General features: G+C 42.2%; 1 protein-coding gene across 1 annotated transcript in view; it reads left to right on the top strand.

Annotated features, from left to right (window-relative positions):
• Positions 1-17,756, top strand: part of THADA (THADA armadillo repeat containing) — a 324,328-nt gene that overhangs the window by 17,994 nt on the left and 288,578 nt on the right. The window contains exons 8-17 of the mRNA XM_029911747.1: positions 26-212; positions 2,263-2,357; positions 2,483-2,703; positions 4,676-5,367; positions 6,093-6,244; positions 6,402-6,557; positions 8,755-8,877; positions 9,362-9,485; positions 11,721-11,869; positions 13,305-13,518. Coding sequence (XP_029767607.1) covers positions 26-212; positions 2,263-2,357; positions 2,483-2,703; positions 4,676-5,367; positions 6,093-6,244; positions 6,402-6,557; positions 8,755-8,877; positions 9,362-9,485; positions 11,721-11,869; positions 13,305-13,518 — 2,113 coding nt within the window. The remainder of the gene's footprint in view (positions 1-25; positions 213-2,262; positions 2,358-2,482; positions 2,704-4,675; positions 5,368-6,092; positions 6,245-6,401; positions 6,558-8,754; positions 8,878-9,361; positions 9,486-11,720; positions 11,870-13,304; positions 13,519-17,756) is intronic.

Genomic DNA, 17,756 nt, shown 5'->3' with positions numbered 1-17,756 from the left:
TATATTTTTTTTCCTTTTCAGAAAGCTTAGTGGAAATAGTATTGCTGAAACTCGACTGATGCATGATTTATTGATGGCCATTAAAGTTTCAATGATGCTACTACAGAAAGTACAAGAAAATTTTCAGGGAAGTCTTTGGAAGAAACCTGGTTCTCTTGTTTGGCAAAGTATGTGTGGTTTACTGAAGAGCTTCACAAACTTTTTAATGGATGGTAAGTATCAGCAGTTTTTAAATATTATAAAGTTTGTTCTTAGTAAGAAACTGAAATAGTTCTTTGTTGAAAAACTTGTCTTTTGGACTTGTCCTCCTTCAATTTAAGTCACTGAGCATTGTACTGATTCTGGTAGCTTACTAAGATCCCAATCATACTGCTATCATCAATTCAGAATGAGCAGAATGTACAGAGGGAGAAATGAGACTTATCAATTATAATGAATAGATATTTTTGATGAGTGAGTGGCATTTCTGTTGTCTTTCAAACTTTAACAAATAGCTTCAGTGAGCATTGCCAGACTTTTATGTGTGCAGAAAATTTGTACCAAATAAATACAGGGTTGTGCTATCAGAAGCACAGATACCAATGTCGCAGAACTACTAACTGTGGTATGTAACCTATCATTTAGTTCAGATTCTGTGCCAGATGACTGGAGGTTAGCTAACGTGACACCATTTTTTTTAAAAAAGGTTCCCTAGGCAATCCTGGCAATTACAGGCTAGTAAGCCTAATTTCAGTATCAGGCAAATTGGTTGAAACTGTTGTAAAGAATAAAATTATTGAACACATAGATGGACACGATTTGTTGGGGAAGAGTCAACATGGCTTTTGTAAAGGGAAATCATGCCTCCCCAATCTATTAGAATTCTCTGAGAGAATTCTTTGATTCTTTCTTTCAACAAACATGAGAACAAGCGTGATCCAGTGGATATAGTGTACTTGGATTTTCAGGAAACCTTTGAGAAGGTCCCTCACCAAAGGCTCTTAAGCAAAGTAAGCAGTCGTGGGATAGGAGGGAAGGTTCTCTCATGGATCCATAACTGACTAAAAGACAGGAAACAAAGGGTAGGAATAAATGGTCAGTTCTGAAAATCGAGAGAGGTAAATAGTGGTGTCCCCCAGAGATCAGCAGTGGGACCAGTGCTGTTCAACGTATTCATAAATGATATGGAAAAAGGGTAAACAGTGAGGTGGCAAAATTTGCAGATGATACAAAATTATGCAAGATAGTTAAATCCAAAGCAGACTGAGAAGAGTTACAAAGGGATCTCACAAAACTGCGTGATTGAATTTCATCTGTCATTTTGTTGCCCAATGTTGATAAATGCAAAGTAGTGCACATTGGAAAACATAATCACAATTATGCATATAAAATGATGGGATCTAAATTAGCTTTTACCACTCAAGAAAGAGATTTTGTAGTTATTGTGGATAGTTCTCTGAAAACATCTGCTCAATGTGCAGTGGCAGTCAAAAAAGCTAACACAATGTTAGAACCCATTAGGAAAAGGATAGCTAATAAGACAGAAAATATCATAATGCCACTGTATAAATCCTTGGTACACCCAAACCTTGAACACTGTGTGTAGTTCTGGTCACCCCATCTCAAAAATGATATATTGGAGTTGGAAAAGGTATAGTGAATGGCAACAAAAATGATGAAGGGTATGGAACAGCTTCCATATGAGGAGAGATTAAAAAGACTAGGACTTTTCAGTCTCAAAAAGTCAACTAAGAGTGGATATGATAGAGGTCTATAAAATTGTGAATGGTGTGAGAAAGTGAATAAGAAGGTGTTATTTACTCCTTCATATAACACAAGAAGCAGGGGTTACTGAATGAAATGAATAGGCCTCAGGTTTAAAACAAACAAAAGAAAGTACTTCTTTGCACAACACATAGTCAACCTGTGGAACTCATTGCCAAGGAATATTGTGAAGGCCAAAAGTATAACTGGGTTCAAAAATATAATATGAGCATAGCAGACTCTGCCAGAGACTTCCTTTGTGACTTTGGGCAAGTCACTTCATGTCTGTTTTCCCCCATATATACTATGGGGATAATATTTTCCTACTTCACGTGAGTATTTTCAGTATAAGTGCATTAATACTTACGAGGAACTCAGATACTGCGGTGATGCAGGCTATGTAAATAATTGTACATTGTGTAGAAAAATAAAATAACATATTTACAGTTCTAATAATTTCTATCAAATAGAGCAAGCATTGTACAATGAAGAATGTTTTTTTCTTTTTCTATCATAAAGAAGGTCTCTTGCCTACTGTTCAGACTACCTCAGGATTGGCTGTCATTCTCTTTACTAAGACTATGTTTGAGCCTGTTGAAAAGTTGCCTTGTTTGGTAAGTATGCTTCTTCTCTTAAACTAAAGCTATATATATATTTACTACTACCAATTACTAGGTACTTTAATGTTCTATTTGTAATTAATCAATAAGATTAGCATTAATTGATTTTGTTTTTGCAGGTCAGTGACTTGCTCCTCTGCTCAGTGAAATGTGCTAGTGTACCAGAGTGGTTTGTGAGCAGCTGTGGGCGCCTCTGTACTGAAGAGCTCTCTGATTCAGTCCTCCTCTTCCTTTGTCATGGAGCGCTGGCCATGTTAGAGTGGAAGAATGGCAGTATGGGTGAAAGTGGAGAGAAATTACTCTTAGATATTGCGTTGGTTTTGTTATCTTTGGCTTCACGGTAGGTCTATTTTTTTAATGCTGTTTTATTAACTATTTTTCTGACCTCTTACATGTTCATTTCTGTCATTGAAACCATACCTACTAACAGTGTCCTGCAGTCCATATCCTTTTCTGAAGTTGGAAATTTAATTACTCTTGTCCAAGTTTTGCACCTTTAATAACTTATTCTGAGTAATCCTAATGATACCAATCTAAAATAAATAAAATATTTGCATATTTCATTGCGTAGATCAGGGGTGGGCAAACTTTTTGGCCCGAGGGCCACATCCGGGTTGTGAAACGGTATGGAGGGCCAGGTAGGGAAGGCTGTGCCTCCCCAAATAGCCTGCCCCGCCCCCATCCGCCCCCTCCCACTTCCTGCCCCCTGGCTGCCCCCCTCAGAACCTCCGACCCATCCAACCCCCGCAGCTCCTTGTCCCCTGATTGCCCCTCCCGGGACCCCCTGCCCCTAATCGCCCCCCTGGGACCTTCCCCATCCCCCCCCCAGCCCCTTTTGGAATGTGGCCCTGCGAACATGGGCGGAGGACTCAGGAAGAGCAGGGGCAGCCGTGCAGCTGGAGAGAAGCGGCGGTTTCCCCTTCAAAGCGCCACTTCTCTCCGGCCGGCTGCGCGGCCGCCCGGTGCTCCTCCTGAGTCCTCCACCCACGTTCCCTGTGCTCCTGCCACCCGCACCGCCCGCCTGCTCCCCTGCCCCCGCAGTGCAGCCCCTCCCCCCCATAGGGGGTGCGCTGGTTCTGAGCTGCCCGAGTGCTGGGCCCCGGGGGCCCCCTGTTGTTGGGGGGGGGGCCGTGCCAGGGCACCCTGTGTTCACCCCTGAGCTGCGCCACCTGGCCGGAGCCAGCCACACTGCCGGCACGGTGAGCTGAGGCTGCGGGGGAGTGGGGACAGCAGGGGAGAGGCTGAGGGCTCAGGGGCTGGGTAGGACAGTCCTGCGGGCTGCTGTAGTTTGCCCACCTCTGGCCTAGATGTATTTGCAGTTTTCCACTGTTTCCTGAAATGCGGAAATACGTAATTTTTCTTTTGATTTCAGTAGGACTAGTGTTGGAGTAAGGGATTACTCCGCATGAGAAAGTGTGACAGACTCAGTCCTTACGTAATAATTTGAATCTTATTTGCTAGATTTCATCTTTTCTGCGAAAGATTCTTGTTTTCGTACAGAATAAAAGGAGTGGAACTCTTAAAATGTGATGAATTATGTGGATACAAGCTTTGAGTACTTGATGACCTTTTAAAATTGTCATCCCTATTAAAATGTAGATTAAAATATATCCCATATACAGCTCCATCCTCTCTACTTAAGGGGTCAAGGAGGTGGTTACTGTTTTTTACATTATGTCATTACTATACTGTTTAATTTTTAATTTTCTTGTGACAAAGAAAACATTTATCCTTTTATTTTTAAAGTAGATGTAAAGTAATTATGTGAAAAATAGTAAAGCTGTTCAGATATCAACAAATACTCAGTTCCTTATGGGCTTAGTCCAAATAGCCAGTCAATACTATTTTTAAATTAAGACTGTTTGTCAAGACTATTTGTCAGGGAATTCTAGCAGTGATAATAATCCATGGTAAAGAAGACAGGGTGGTTTATTGCAGTGTTTCTCAACAACTGGTGCGTGGACCAGCACCAGTCCCTGAGATCTCCCTGACACAATTTAGGAAGGCAGCAAACCGGTCCCTGGTATCAAAAAGGTTGAGAAACACTGGTTAGTGGACTGAGCATGGAATTTGAGTTTTGATCCTGCCACTGACTCAGTGTGACTTGTCACTTAACTTCTCAACCTCAGTTTTCCCACCTACAGTGTGTCGTCAATGTTTCCTTACTTGCCTAAGGGGAAGGCGGAGGAGGATATTATGAATTAATGTTTTTAGTGCTTTAAAAATGTAAAGCAATATTTAATAAGTAATACTGAGTGGATAATGACAAAGGGAATACTGCAGATTTTTTTCTTTCTTTCTTTCTTCTAAAGATTAAAAGAATCCAATATGGCAGTATCCTTATCTAGAATCTTAGCTATTTGGACTAATTCAGCATTGGATGTCCTTGAATCAAGCTCCCAAAATCTAAAGAGCAGTCTTAATGGAAACTCCAACACAACTGGGAAACTGCTGGAATATGTGTACACGCATTGGGAACATCCTTTGGATGCTGTTAGACACCAGGCCAAGCTGATATTCAAGAATATCCTGCGGATACACCAAGCCACTCTTAAAGAATCTGTTGTAAAATCAGACCCTTTCTTGCCAATGTTGACAGAGAGCTTGCTAAGTTTAGAATGGCACGTTAAAGGGAAATATGCTTCACTTGGCTGTCTGGTGGAGTGTGTGGGTGTTGAAAATATTTTAACAGTGGACAGAACAATCCCAGCGCAAATCTTGGATGTAATGGGTGATCAGTCTCTTGCACCTTATGCAAGTGATCTTTTGGAAACCATGTTTATAAATCACAAGAGTCATCTAATATCTGCATTTCAAAAAACCATCTGGATTAACCACTGGCATGACACATGGGTATCTCCTCTTCTTTTAATACTGTGTGAAGGAAATCCTGACCAAACTACTTATGTAATAGATTACTATTTACCAAAACTGCTCAAATGTAGCCCTGACAGTCTGAGCTACATGATTAAAATTCTTCAGGCTTCAGCTGATGCTAATATTGGTAAGAAAATAAACTTAATATTTATAGTTCAGATGTTTAGATAAGCTGCAGCAATTGTAGAGAGATGATTTCTGATTTGTTTTTGTCTTAGAAGTAATAAGTGGGAGAGGCAGGATGAGAAATTCCAAGCTTTCCTTAATTGCTCTCAGCATAGCTGAGAGGAATTTACAGTGATGGCTGAGTGCATATATAAGAGCTTCTCCATTTTAAGTTATGTGTTCACACCCTCACCATAAAGCAAAATGTCACTCTAGCTTTACTTGTATTTTTTTAAAATTAAGCCTGCCTAATAGTTTCCTTATTTATCAGTTTTTAGTTATAAAATGCATGAGTTTCTATAGTATTTCTGTATATTTTGTCCATATTTCTTATAAACACTTGCGCACAACAAGTATAGAGGAAACAAATCAGTAAGCTTTGTAGTTCACTTTTAATAAAATATTTTTGTTACAATGGGCTGTGATTAAAAGGTTTATGGTACTGTTGTAGCTACATGGTTTGGCGGTGGTTCTCAGAGTGGTTTTGTGAACTGCTACTGTTGGCTCTCTCAGCCGTTTCTGGTGCTACTTGGAATAAGGAATGGGGGACCTGATTGGATCCAGGAGAAGATCCTTCTCTTAGGATGTCACTCACAGACTAGAAAGGTGGGGGATGCCTGAAGTAGAGTACTGATATTCCAACCAGTATTATATTAATAAAACAGAAATTATTTATTCTTTCTTTAGGCTCTTGCAATACCAGAGGTGCTCTTGGAGCCTTAATGGCATGCCTGAGAACAGCTAGAGCTCATGGACATTTACAATTTAGAGATATCATGAGGGATGGTCTACTATCAGTTGGATGTGTAAAGCAAGGTTTAGTTCATCAGCATAATCAGGTAGATGAAGAAAGTTATTTATTTTTGTGCTTTAAAGTGTGAAGACTTGGTTAGCCTTACAATGTTTTATTTCAGTATCATACAAACTTTCTGTCTCAAGTATTAATTCCAGGTAAAAACAAAAAAAGTCTATAGTTCACTTTGGAATGTTTTGTAGGTTCGCATTGATGCTTTAGGTTTGCTTTGTGAAACTCATCGGAGCACAGAAATCTTGACTATGGAAGAGATGCAGCTAATTCAGTTTTTTATTACGTACAATTTGAACAGCCAGTCCCCTGCAGTGAGGCAGCAGATTTGTTCCCTACTAAAAAAGGTAATCTTCAAGAATAAACAATATGTAGTAAGGCCCATGTATTTATGATTTTTACACTGTTTAAAACAAAGTCTCTTAGCATGTTATAAAATGGAGACTATTTGTGATACTGTAATGCTTAAAAGCTCTAGTTGTGGATCAGGCCCCATTGTGCTAGGTACTGTATAAACCCAGAACAAAAAGATGATCCCTGCCCCTGAGAGCTTGCAATCTAAATACAAGGTAACAGAGAGTCGGGAGAGTACAAGAAAACAATGAGACAATATTCGTCAACATTTTAGTCAGTGGTATCCGTGCATTATCGGTCTTACTTTTGTGTCATCATGCCTACAAAAAACTTGATGAAGAGTTTTGAGGAGGATAATGCGGTATATTTGAAGATGTTTATGGAGAGCTCCTCTCAAGCATGAGGGACAGCATGGGAGAAACCAATAAAGGTGCTTGTTTGGAAATTTAACAAGTGGATGATGGAGGCTGATATCATTATCCAATTAGAGACGGAAGTTGACATTTCGATTAGTAAATGAGAAGTAGGTAGAGTGAGGATAGGCTGTGAAGGAACTGAAGAAAAGCAGCTTTTCCTCAAGATAGGGTAGGGGCACCAGTGGAAGGATTCAAAGAAGGGTGATGTGGTCAAAGCAATGGGCTAGGAGAATGATCTTTGTAGCAGTATTCTGAATGGATATGAGCAGAGCAAGATTGCATTTGTCAAGGGATGTTGCGGTAATCGAGACATGAGGTGAAGGAGAGTTTTATCTGAGTGGATGGGTAGAAAAACCCAAAACTGAGAGGGATTATGCAGAAATAATCTGCAAGATGTAGACATAACTGGGAAGTGAAGAGCTAGAGAAAGAACTGAATTGAAAAGGACACCCAGGTTACAGACTGAACGACCAGCACATTGGTAGTGGTGTGCACAATGGCTGAGAAAATTGGGCATGAAGGAGAGAGGTGGGCTTCACGGCAAAGATTAAGAGCACTGTTTGTCATGTTCAGTTTAAGCTGATGGCTAGACATCCATGGGGAGATGTCAGAGACAGGCTGAGATTTTAGTTTGGACAGAGAAGACGGGTCTAAAATAGAAAAGTTAATCTGCGAGTTGTCAACATAGGGAAGATAGTTTAATTTGTGCTTGCAGATGAGACTACTTGGAGATAAGCTGTTGAGGGAGAAGTGATGGGGACCAAGGACAAAGCCCTGTGGAACCCACTTAGAAAGCTGGAGAGGGGATGAAGGAGCATCCTCTGAAAGGTGTGCTGGAGGAGTAATTAGAGAAGTAAGAGGAGAAACAGGAAAGGACAGAGTCATGAAATTCAAGAGAAGACAAGATTTTAAGAAGAGCATGGTTGACCATGTTGAAGGTGGCTGACAGGTCAAGTAGGATGAGGACAGAGTGCTGGTTCTGAGCTTTGGCTAGGAAGAGGATAGTAGAGAATTTGCCAAGGGCAGCGTCAGAGGAGTGCGAGGGGCAGAAGCTGAATTGGAGTGGGTCTAGCATGGAATTGGAGGAGAGGAACTCCAGATGGTGATTGTAGACTGCATGTTCAGTGAGTGTAGTGTTGAAAGGGAGATGGAGTGGTAGTTGGAGAGGCAAGTGGGATTAAAGGTGGGAGAGACTAAAACATGCTAGTAGTGTCAGGGAAAGAAAGAACCAGAGGAGGGTGACAAGTAAAGGAGAAGAGTAAGGTGTAGGGGATAAGAATGGACTTGAGAGCAATCAGGAGATGGGGTTGGATGAGATCACTGAAGCAAGTGGAAAGGTTAGAGGAGGACAGGAAATACGAAACTTCTGTGTATATGATGTGGGAGAAGGAAGAGAGAGTTGTAAGGATACAGGAGCTGAAGGGAATGAGATATAAAAAAGTGGCTGTGAACTTTTTACAGAGTGGGCATTCCAGAGACAGCAAGAGAAGAGGAGGAGGGGAATGGGCATGAGGTTAGGAGTGGTGGCAGGGATGGAGGAAGTGGATGTGGTATCTAGATTTGTGCTAGCAGGAGAAGGGGCACATCGGGGTGGAGAGGGGAGGATCAAGGAATGTCAGTAGTGTGATTGTTACATGGTACATGAACTTGTACGCTTTTTGAAACTATAAGCAACTAAACCTGAAAATTATGCCCAAATGTTTTTTGTTTAAATCTCCTATTAGTCATACTTCAGTGTGTGTCTGATCAACTACATTTTGTTTGTGTTTAAAAGTTGTTCTGCAGAATACAAGAAAGTTCCCAGGTACTTTATAAACTGGAGCAAAGTAAAACCAAACAAGAGTTAATTAAAGAATCAGCTAAATGGGATCATTTGGCAACTTTACAGCAGTATAAAGTAAGTATAGGAGCTGTTACAAGAGGTCTAATAATAATAATAATACTTAGCATTTTTATAGCACTTGAAAAGCATTAACTACTAATCCATATAACACAGTCAGGAAAATGAAAATGAAGGATATCCAGCTGCCTGCCTGGAGGCTTCTTCTCAATTTCACTTTAGAAAGTGAAATTGAGAAGTGCCTTCCAGGCTGGGCAGTTGAGAAACCAAAAAATTCCAGTTTGGTTTTCCCACAATGGAATTTTTTATTAAATCTTTTCCTGGTTTGGGGCAAAAACACTTTTTGAAAGCGCTGCTTTTCTTTCGTTTCTTTCTTTCGTTCTGTGGAGTTTTCCATTTTCTGGCCAGCTCTAATTTTTTGCCCACTGTGTTGGGAGGCATAACTATATGGGTGTCATCTTGTATCTGATTTCTCAGTACATTTTTATTAATGTGCATAACATACAAACTGTACTCAGCACATGCCTTTTGTAATCTTCAGGATTTCATGTCATCTATATGTGACAAACTTTTTGAAGCCCTGTTTCCTGGCTCATCCCATCCAACCAGATTTTCTTCATTAACTATTCTGGGATCAATAGCAGAAATATTTTGTGCTCCAGAAGGTGAGGTGTTTGACTTTCATAGTGGGGCAACGGTAGGGTTAAAAAATGGGCTTGCTTACAACAATGCCCTGGTTAACTGGGTACTCAATTTCTGTGTCAGTTTTGCAAAATTTACACTTCAGGTGCAGTTTGCTATATTGTTTCTTCTTTAAATAAAATGAAGGTGTCAATAAAATAAGAAAATTCTGATTTTGGAATAAGTGTAAATTAAAGGATGATAAATGCAGTTTTCAGAAACGATGGAGAATTGAACATGCTGCAGTTAAAATATCAAGACCGTAAAAACTGTTAGATTTGTAAAGACTCAAATGATACTGGGCTCTCCGAGTACTGCACACTAAAATTAATTAGGTGATTGTTCATGTTCTGGTGCTGATAAAGTATTGAGACATTATTTCTTTCAATATCAGGACTATTCGATCATTCTAAAGTATTCATAATAGGAGCCTGTTTTGAAGTGTTTATAATTAGAAATTCTGTATTTAGATTGTATGAGCAACTTAAAAATAAAATGGTTTGTAAAAATTATATAGAAAAAGCTAAGTATTTGAGCAAGAGAGTAGAATGACTAATGAATTCAGAAACTAGACAATGTTTTTAGAGTGGACTATATTAAAAATTTAGCTAAGTGATCTTACATGTAGGAGTAAAAGTGTGCTTTTCAAAACAGTATGCACTTTTGAGTCTGTTGCTTCATTCCTGTTAATGCCAAATAGTCAGTCATGGGTAGTCAGCCCCAAAAATCATGTTGTGTTTTTTTTTTTTTTTTTTTTTTTTTAAGAAAAAATATTTTTAATTCTTTTTATTATCTTCTGGGTTTTGAGCTTTTAGAGCTCAGTCTGGTCACATTTTCAGTCTTCTCTCCAAAACCTTAACAGCTAGAAACTTTTTTTTTTTTTTTTTTTTTTTAAGTTTTGTTTTTTAACTTTTTTTATTTTTTTTTTTTATTCTTTTCTGTTTATTATTTTTTTTTTTTTTTTTTTAAATGAAAGCTGAGTTTCTCACCTAATTACATGGCTAGAGCTTTAAGGAAAGCTAACTTGGTGAGAGTTGGCAATTGTGAGCTTTGAGAATATTAGAATTATTTTTTAATGTGATAAGTACCTTTTGTACTCTCTGGGTCTTGCTTTCTATATTACAAATATATATTTTTAAACAACACAAACTGATTTGTAGGCAGTGATAGGAAAACTCTGTATATTGAAATAATGCATTACTCTGTTTAGCCTTAACAGAGTCTTAGAACTTCTCTTCATTGTGGGGTGGTGCACACTATAGTGATTTCTGAAGCACACTATGTGTTGAGCATTAATCGATCCATGTAGATCCTGTGATGGGTTGGATCACAGAAACCCCCTTGGGGCTGCCAACTGATATGCCAAGACTACTTTCACAGACTGGACGCCTTCCTAGTCTGGGCACAATCCTTTCCCCTGGTCCAGCCCTTGGTCCAGCTCAGGTGGTAGCTAGGGGATTTCTCATGATGGCTGCCCCCTTTGTTCTGTTCCACCCACTTATATATCTTTTGCATAAGGCAGGGATCCTTTGTCCCTCTCTGGGTTCCCACCCCCTCTTTCTCAATGGAAAAGCACCAGGTTAAAGATGGATTCCAGTTCAAGTGACATGATCACATGTCACTGTGAGACTTCATTACCCACTTGCCCGCACACATGTATACAGGAAGACTTACAAGTAAAACAGCCATCTACAGTCAATTGTCCTGGTTGATAGGAGCCATCAAGATTCCAAACCCCCATTAATGGCCCACACTTTGCATAATTACAATAGGCCCTCAGAGTTATATTTCATATTTCTAGTTTCTGATACAAGAGTGATACATTTATACAAATAGGATGACCACACTCAGTAGATTATAAGCTTTGTAATGATACCTTACAAGAGACCTTTTGCACGAAGCATATTTTAGTTACATTATGTTCACACTTATCAGCATACTTTCATAAAATCATATAGAGTGCAACATCACAGATCCTGCTGGCTCACATCAAATGTTTAACTAGGGAACCTTGAGTATGCACCAGCAGGGTCTATATAGATCAATTAACGCTCAACAAATTAGTGTGCGTTAGAAATCAAACTCCCGTAGTATGCATTATCCCACTATGTAGACAAGCCCTTAAGATTTGCAGTAGTTCCGTTAAATAAAAGTGGAATACAAATTCTTATTATTTGATAATAACAAAGCATAATGATGACATCGGTTTCTTTGAACAGGTCAGATGCAAGCAGTCTTTCAGTTGGCTCAAGAGATTGATCCTACCCGTGTTCAAACGCTAATCCAGTGTTTTGCCAGCACTTTTGAGGAAGTAAAAGTTTTAGCATTTGAACTTCTTATGAAACTACATGATATGTTAGATTTACAGGTATGACACAATTTTAGTTTAAAGATATGGATTCCCTAAAAATCATACTTCCCGTTTTAATTGTTTTATCAAGAACACAGACCACACATCAAATGGAGATCAGAATGTGATGGTCATTTTCACAGTAGCACATGAAGAAAATGTTTTTGGTTTGATATCCTTTTTTGCCTCATTGGTTGGGAGAATAGGAGCAAAATTTAGTGGGGAAGGGAAAGGAGGAACCTTAAGAAAATGACTTGCGGCTGCATGACCTTGTACTGTGATTGTATCATATCTCATAAATTAAGGAGGGGTCAGGCCAAGTCACTACTTAGAAAGTATTAGTGATATGGGTGGTTTAATAGGTGCCAGTTTTCAATCTCCAGCATGTTTGAGGCACTGTTGTTGAAGGGGCTGTCTTCCTGAAGAAGCGTAAAACCTGAGGACCAAACCACTTCTGGTCATTGAAGATCCTGTGGCATGCTCTGATAGAATAGGGTTAGTGACCCGAGTGTTCTAGTAAAGTTCCAAGTTGGGTGGTTATATGATGAGTATCTAAATTCCCCCATTAATATCAGTTGAAAAAAGATACTCGTTACTTTCTGCTTTTAAATATTGTGTTGCTATGTGTTGTTAAGCTGCTCCTGCCTTCACCCCTGAGGTGTTTCATTTTAGTGGTGGATGAAGTGAACACAGTATATGCTTTGCCTATCACTAGGTAAGGAATCCCAGGAAGGAAGGCACTAAAGAGTGAAAAGTATTGACTATCCGTGCCCTGCTATGCCTTCCTTTTGAAGGGTATTGCTGAGGCATTTGACTCACCTATTGTTGTACCTTAGAACATTCTGCTCTTGGTCTCTCTCCCTTACACTGGTTCTTTGTGGCTGGTTTTAAATTGATTTTTCAAGCTGTTGCCTCTATTGTCTGCAAATTGTCCCCTTAATTAATCTGATTCTGGTTTATTTAATTCTTGCCATTTATTACCCTGAAAAAGCTTGATTTAGAATGTATAAACAAATCAGTGGGCAGCTGCTCTTTGTTTTTGATTGTTTTTTGTGTGTGCTGCACAGTATATGCTGTGCTCTTTTTTATAATAATCTGCATAGGGCTTTTTCTGTGTAAAGTCTGTTACCAGTTAAAATGCAGAAGAAAATGTTTTGTTTTCATAATGTTTTGAAGTGTCTGAGCACTGCTTTATATATGAAGAGTCTTATTTTCAATAGATCTGTAGGTATGCATTTGCTGAATGTTAGCAAATGTGCTTGTGCAAATCTCTGTTTTGACATACGGTAGGTAGTTGGTATACAAAACAGATACCTGTGAGAAAATGCACTCCAGCAAAGTCACTGAAAATCAGACCCCAAAAGGTTTGAATTAAAATAATTAGCACTGTTGATCTGTAAACTCAAGAAAAATGTATATTGAAAATTACTGAACCTGTATTTTTTTATTTCAGGATTCTGAAAATCTACATCTCTTATTTCAAGCAGCCATGGATCTTAGCATAAGTACCAAACCCTATGACTGTGTTACTGCCTCATATTTGCTGAACTTTTTAATACATCATAAAGGGCTACTGAATGTCTGCTTAAACAATCAACAGGTTGCACATGCATTTCAGATAGATGAGGATATGTCTGCAAGCACCATGGAAAAGAACACTTTAGCTGGTTAGTTCTGAGGAATAGAAATTTTTTGGATTTGTTTGTTTAGAAGCCTCCATCTTATTTTCTTGCTGGCTATTCTTATGGGCATTCCGGAAAGAATAAACGTACCTAAACTTTTATGAAATTAGGTTAGATTTAAGCATTATATTTAGTATAAATAGAACAGTTTGAGAGCTGATAGTCCTTGCAGGTCAACTCAGGGATGTCAACCTGCCCTAACCCCTACCCCAGCCATGTACAGTAGGACAGAAAACTGGCCCCCGCCCTCCTGTGCTAGATGTAGCCCTATAATGCTCCACTGCCTATGCCTTATTCATACTGAAAGCTTGGGCTTTCTTGTTAACAAACTGCTCTTGGCCCCTCATAGTCTTTTCTACAAATTAAAAAAAAAAAAAAATAAATAAAGTACACCTCTACTCCGATATAACGCGACCCGATATAACATGAATTTGGATATAACGCGGTAAAGCAGTGCTCTGGGGGGGCGGGGCTATGCACTCCGGCGGATCAAAGCAAGTTCGATATAACGCGGTTTCACCTATAATGCAGTAAGATTTTTTTGGCTCCCAAGGACAGCGTTATATCGGGGTAGAGGTGTACTAAGATTGGGAAGTCATAAATTCTGTAGAATTGCCTATAGCAGGCCTGCACAACTCGTAAAGCGGCGAGGGCCATATTACTCCAAAGAAAACAGCTGAGGGCCGAAACCTCCCGAGCGCCTCCAACCCCCCCCAGCGCCACCCAGCCCCCCCTGAAACACAACACACACACCCCCAGTGCCGCCCGCCCCACAGAAACAACCCCCCCCCAGCGCCGCTGAAACACACCCCCCCAGCGCCACCTGCCCTGCGGAAACAAACCCTCCTTCCCCAGCGCCGCCCCACCGAAACAGCAGTATTGAACCTCGGTAATATGTTATAGCGGGCCCCTAAGGTAGTATAATTAAGGTAAAAGAAAAATGTCTTTTTTGCTAGAAGTAGAATAAGATCTTTCCCCCCCCTCTCCACTTTGTAATCAATTGCCCTGTTGAATGAATGAGGTGTGAATGAGGAAGGCGTGGAAGGCAGGCACCTCCAGACAGCTACAACCCTTGGAGAGGGCAGGGCCAGCTCTAGGATTTTTGCCGCCCCAAGCAAAAACAATTTTGGCCATCCCCTCCTTTTTTTTTTTATGCCCCCCCCCGCCCCCCCCCCCCCCCCCCCTTCCCCAAATCCCCAGCCCCGCCTCCTCCCCCGGCGTGCCGCATTCCCCCCTCCCCTGTGAGCCTCCTGCGACCTCCCGCCCTAGCTCACCTCCGCTCCATCTGCTCCCCCGGGCGCACCACCGCTCCACTTCTCCCCCCTCCCTCTCAATATCCAAATTCAGGCGAAGGAGGGCGGAGAAGCGGAGCAGCGGCGCGTTCAGGGGAGCAGGCGGAGCGGAGGTGAGCTAGGGTGGGGGGGCGCAGGAAGTAACGGGGGGGGGGGTAGAGGAACCACTCACCGCTCCAGGTCACCTCCACTCCGCCGCTCGGCTTCTCCTCGCTCCCTCCCTCCGCTATTTCGCGCAGCAAGCCTGGGTTTCACACGCAGCAAGCCTGGGAGGGAGGGGGGAGAAGAGGAGCGGCAGCGCGTTCAGGGGAGCAGGCGGAGCGGAGGTCAGCTAGGGTGGGGGGGTGCAGGAAGTAACGGGGGGTAGAGGAACCACCTCCCGCTCCAGCTCACCTCCGCCGCCTCCCCCGAGCGCCCCGCCACTCGGCTTCTCCTCCCTTCCAGCCTTGCTGCGTGAAACAGCTGTTTCGCGCGCGACAAGCCTGCAAGGGAGAGGGGAGAAGCGGAGCGGCGGCGGCGCACTCAGGGGAGCATGCGGAGGCGGAGCAGAGGCGAGCTAGGGCGGCGGGGACACTTTTTTTCCCCCATGCCCTGGAGTTGGCGCCTATGATGGCCAGCACCGGAATGCCGCCCCTAGAAATGTGCAGCCCCAAGCACCTGCTTGTTTTGCTGGTGCCTGGAGCCAGCCCTGGGAGAGGGGATGAGAGCCGAGTCAGATCAGTAGAACAGGTCAGCCCCTCTCCCCCGGCTCGCCTACTCACTCCCCCTCCCCCAGCTCGCCTACTCACTCCCTGCCACTGCTTGCCCGCTCGCCTACTCAGCCCCTCCTCCCTCACCCGCCACTTGCCTACTCACCCCCCCACTGGCCGCACAGTGAGCCCACGCGGGCCGCATGCGGCCCGGCCTATGGTCTCAGGCCAAATTTTTAAACCTGGCATCTCAAAAGCACCTTAAGTAATGTTTTGACTCCTGTAGTAAGTGCCCTGATTTTTTTTCAGTAGTGCCAAGCACCAGCAGCTCCTGTTGAAGTCCTGCTGAATTCCTAATGGCCTGTGGTTGCCCCTGTAACTATAAAAGACAGGTACAAAGCAAGGGCCTGATCTTTTTCTTGTGCTGCGCCTCAGAATTTTTCTTACCCATCTTCTTAACTTGGAGACTCATTCTCTGGAGAGGGCTGAATTCTATTTGCATATGGCCTTGAGTTAAAACTTCAGAACGACCACACCGCATTCCACACTGATATCAATGAGCAGTTTACACAGATATGAATGGCAGAGTATATCCTTTATGCAATAAATAAGCTTTTATTTATTTACTCTTTACTTTATCATTGCTCTCTGCATTGCTCAATGTGAAAATATGCTCACTTTTAGGCTTCACTGCTATTTCTGCCATTTTTTTCTCTTTCTTTTCACGGTCTCTTCTGCTGTTTTTCCTTTGTTTTCTTTCCTGCCGCAACTCTTAATTGCCTGCCCATGACCTGTGTTAGCTTAAGTCTTAACCTCCTCAGCATTCCACTGCTAAAATAAGCAACAAAATAATATTTACATTTAAAATGCCTTTAGGCTTTAGAGTTAACAGCCCCCCCCCCCCCCGAGTAATTAGGCAGGGGAGTTCACTCCTCTGAATCATTGTTTCAAGTGATCTACAACCTCTGACACACAGCATTGTGTTGGGTACATTCTATTCACATTTGGAAGGTTTTCATTGCAGCCATGAGGGCTAGAAATCTTTTTAAACAAAAGCTTAGATTTTGCACGATCAGCCTACATATGTTGTGTGGGCCCCACAAATGCATCCTATAGGCTGGATCGAGCCACAAACCCTATCCATCTGTCTGTCTAAGGGCTGGTCCACACTAACCCCCCCAGTTCGAACTAAGATATGCAACTTCAGCTACGTGAATAACGTAGCTGAAGTCGAAGTATCTTAGTTCGAACTACAAGGTACTTACTGCGGGTCCAGACGCGGCAGGCAGCTCCCCCGTCGACTCTGCGTACTCCTCTCGCGGAGCAGGAGTACCGGTGTCGACGGCGAGCACTTCCGGGATCTATTTATCGCGTCTAGACAAGACGCGATAAATCGATCCCAGAAGATCGATTGCTTACCGCCGAACCCGGAGGTAAGTATAGACGTACCCTTAGATACTGAAGTATCTGAGTACCTCAGTCTTTTAAAGTATTTTTGACACCTGTGATTTAGGGCTTGTCTACACTACCAAGTTTTGTTGACAAAACTTATGTCGACACCCAAAAGTCGACGACATAAAAACACCCAAAGTCGACATCATAAAAATCATTCACACTTGCTCCCTCTGTCGACAGATCACGTCCACATTGAGGACAACATCATCGACAGGGTGAGCATTGCACTGTGGGTATCCCACAGTGCAGTGTTGTGGGAAGGAAGAGCTGATTGCTGCGCATCTTGGGATTCTCTCCGAGTTCTCCCACAGCCCCCTGAGCTGCCGAGAGCAGCATCATGAGTAGCTCTGTGAGCTCTCCATGCTGAGGAATGGCAAAGCAGCACAGCAGTCTGTCCCCCTCCCCCTGCAGCACCAGTCTGTCTGGTGCTGTATTCCTAGTGCATGGCAGAACAGGAGCATTCCAATGATTTGCTCTTTGTTTGTTTGTTCCTCAAACGGAGCAGCACACTGATACTTCCCAGAGCTTTGAAAGGGGAGGGGCACATGCCTGCAGGGCAGCAGAGATCAAAGCACTGAGCAGAGCAATCAGGGCAGGCATTGTGGGATACTGGCGGAAGCCAGTTCTGTCGACAAAACAATCAGCAGTGTCTACACTGGTTCTTTGTTGACAATAAAGGGAGGGGAAAAGACAAAAGTCTCTCGTGGGGTGGAAGTTTTTTGTCGTCAAAACTGGGCATTTTTCGCGACAAAAGTCCCATTGTAGTGTGTACGCTCTTGTTGTTTTG

Source organism: Terrapene carolina, unplaced genomic scaffold, assembly GCF_002925995.2.
Source record: "Terrapene carolina triunguis isolate 2854851 unplaced genomic scaffold, T_m_triunguis-2.0 Scaffold120, whole genome shotgun sequence".
Classification (NCBI taxonomy): domain Eukaryota; kingdom Metazoa; phylum Chordata; order Testudines; family Emydidae; genus Terrapene; species Terrapene triunguis.
This window is presented reverse-complemented; position numbering and strand designations above follow the sequence as displayed.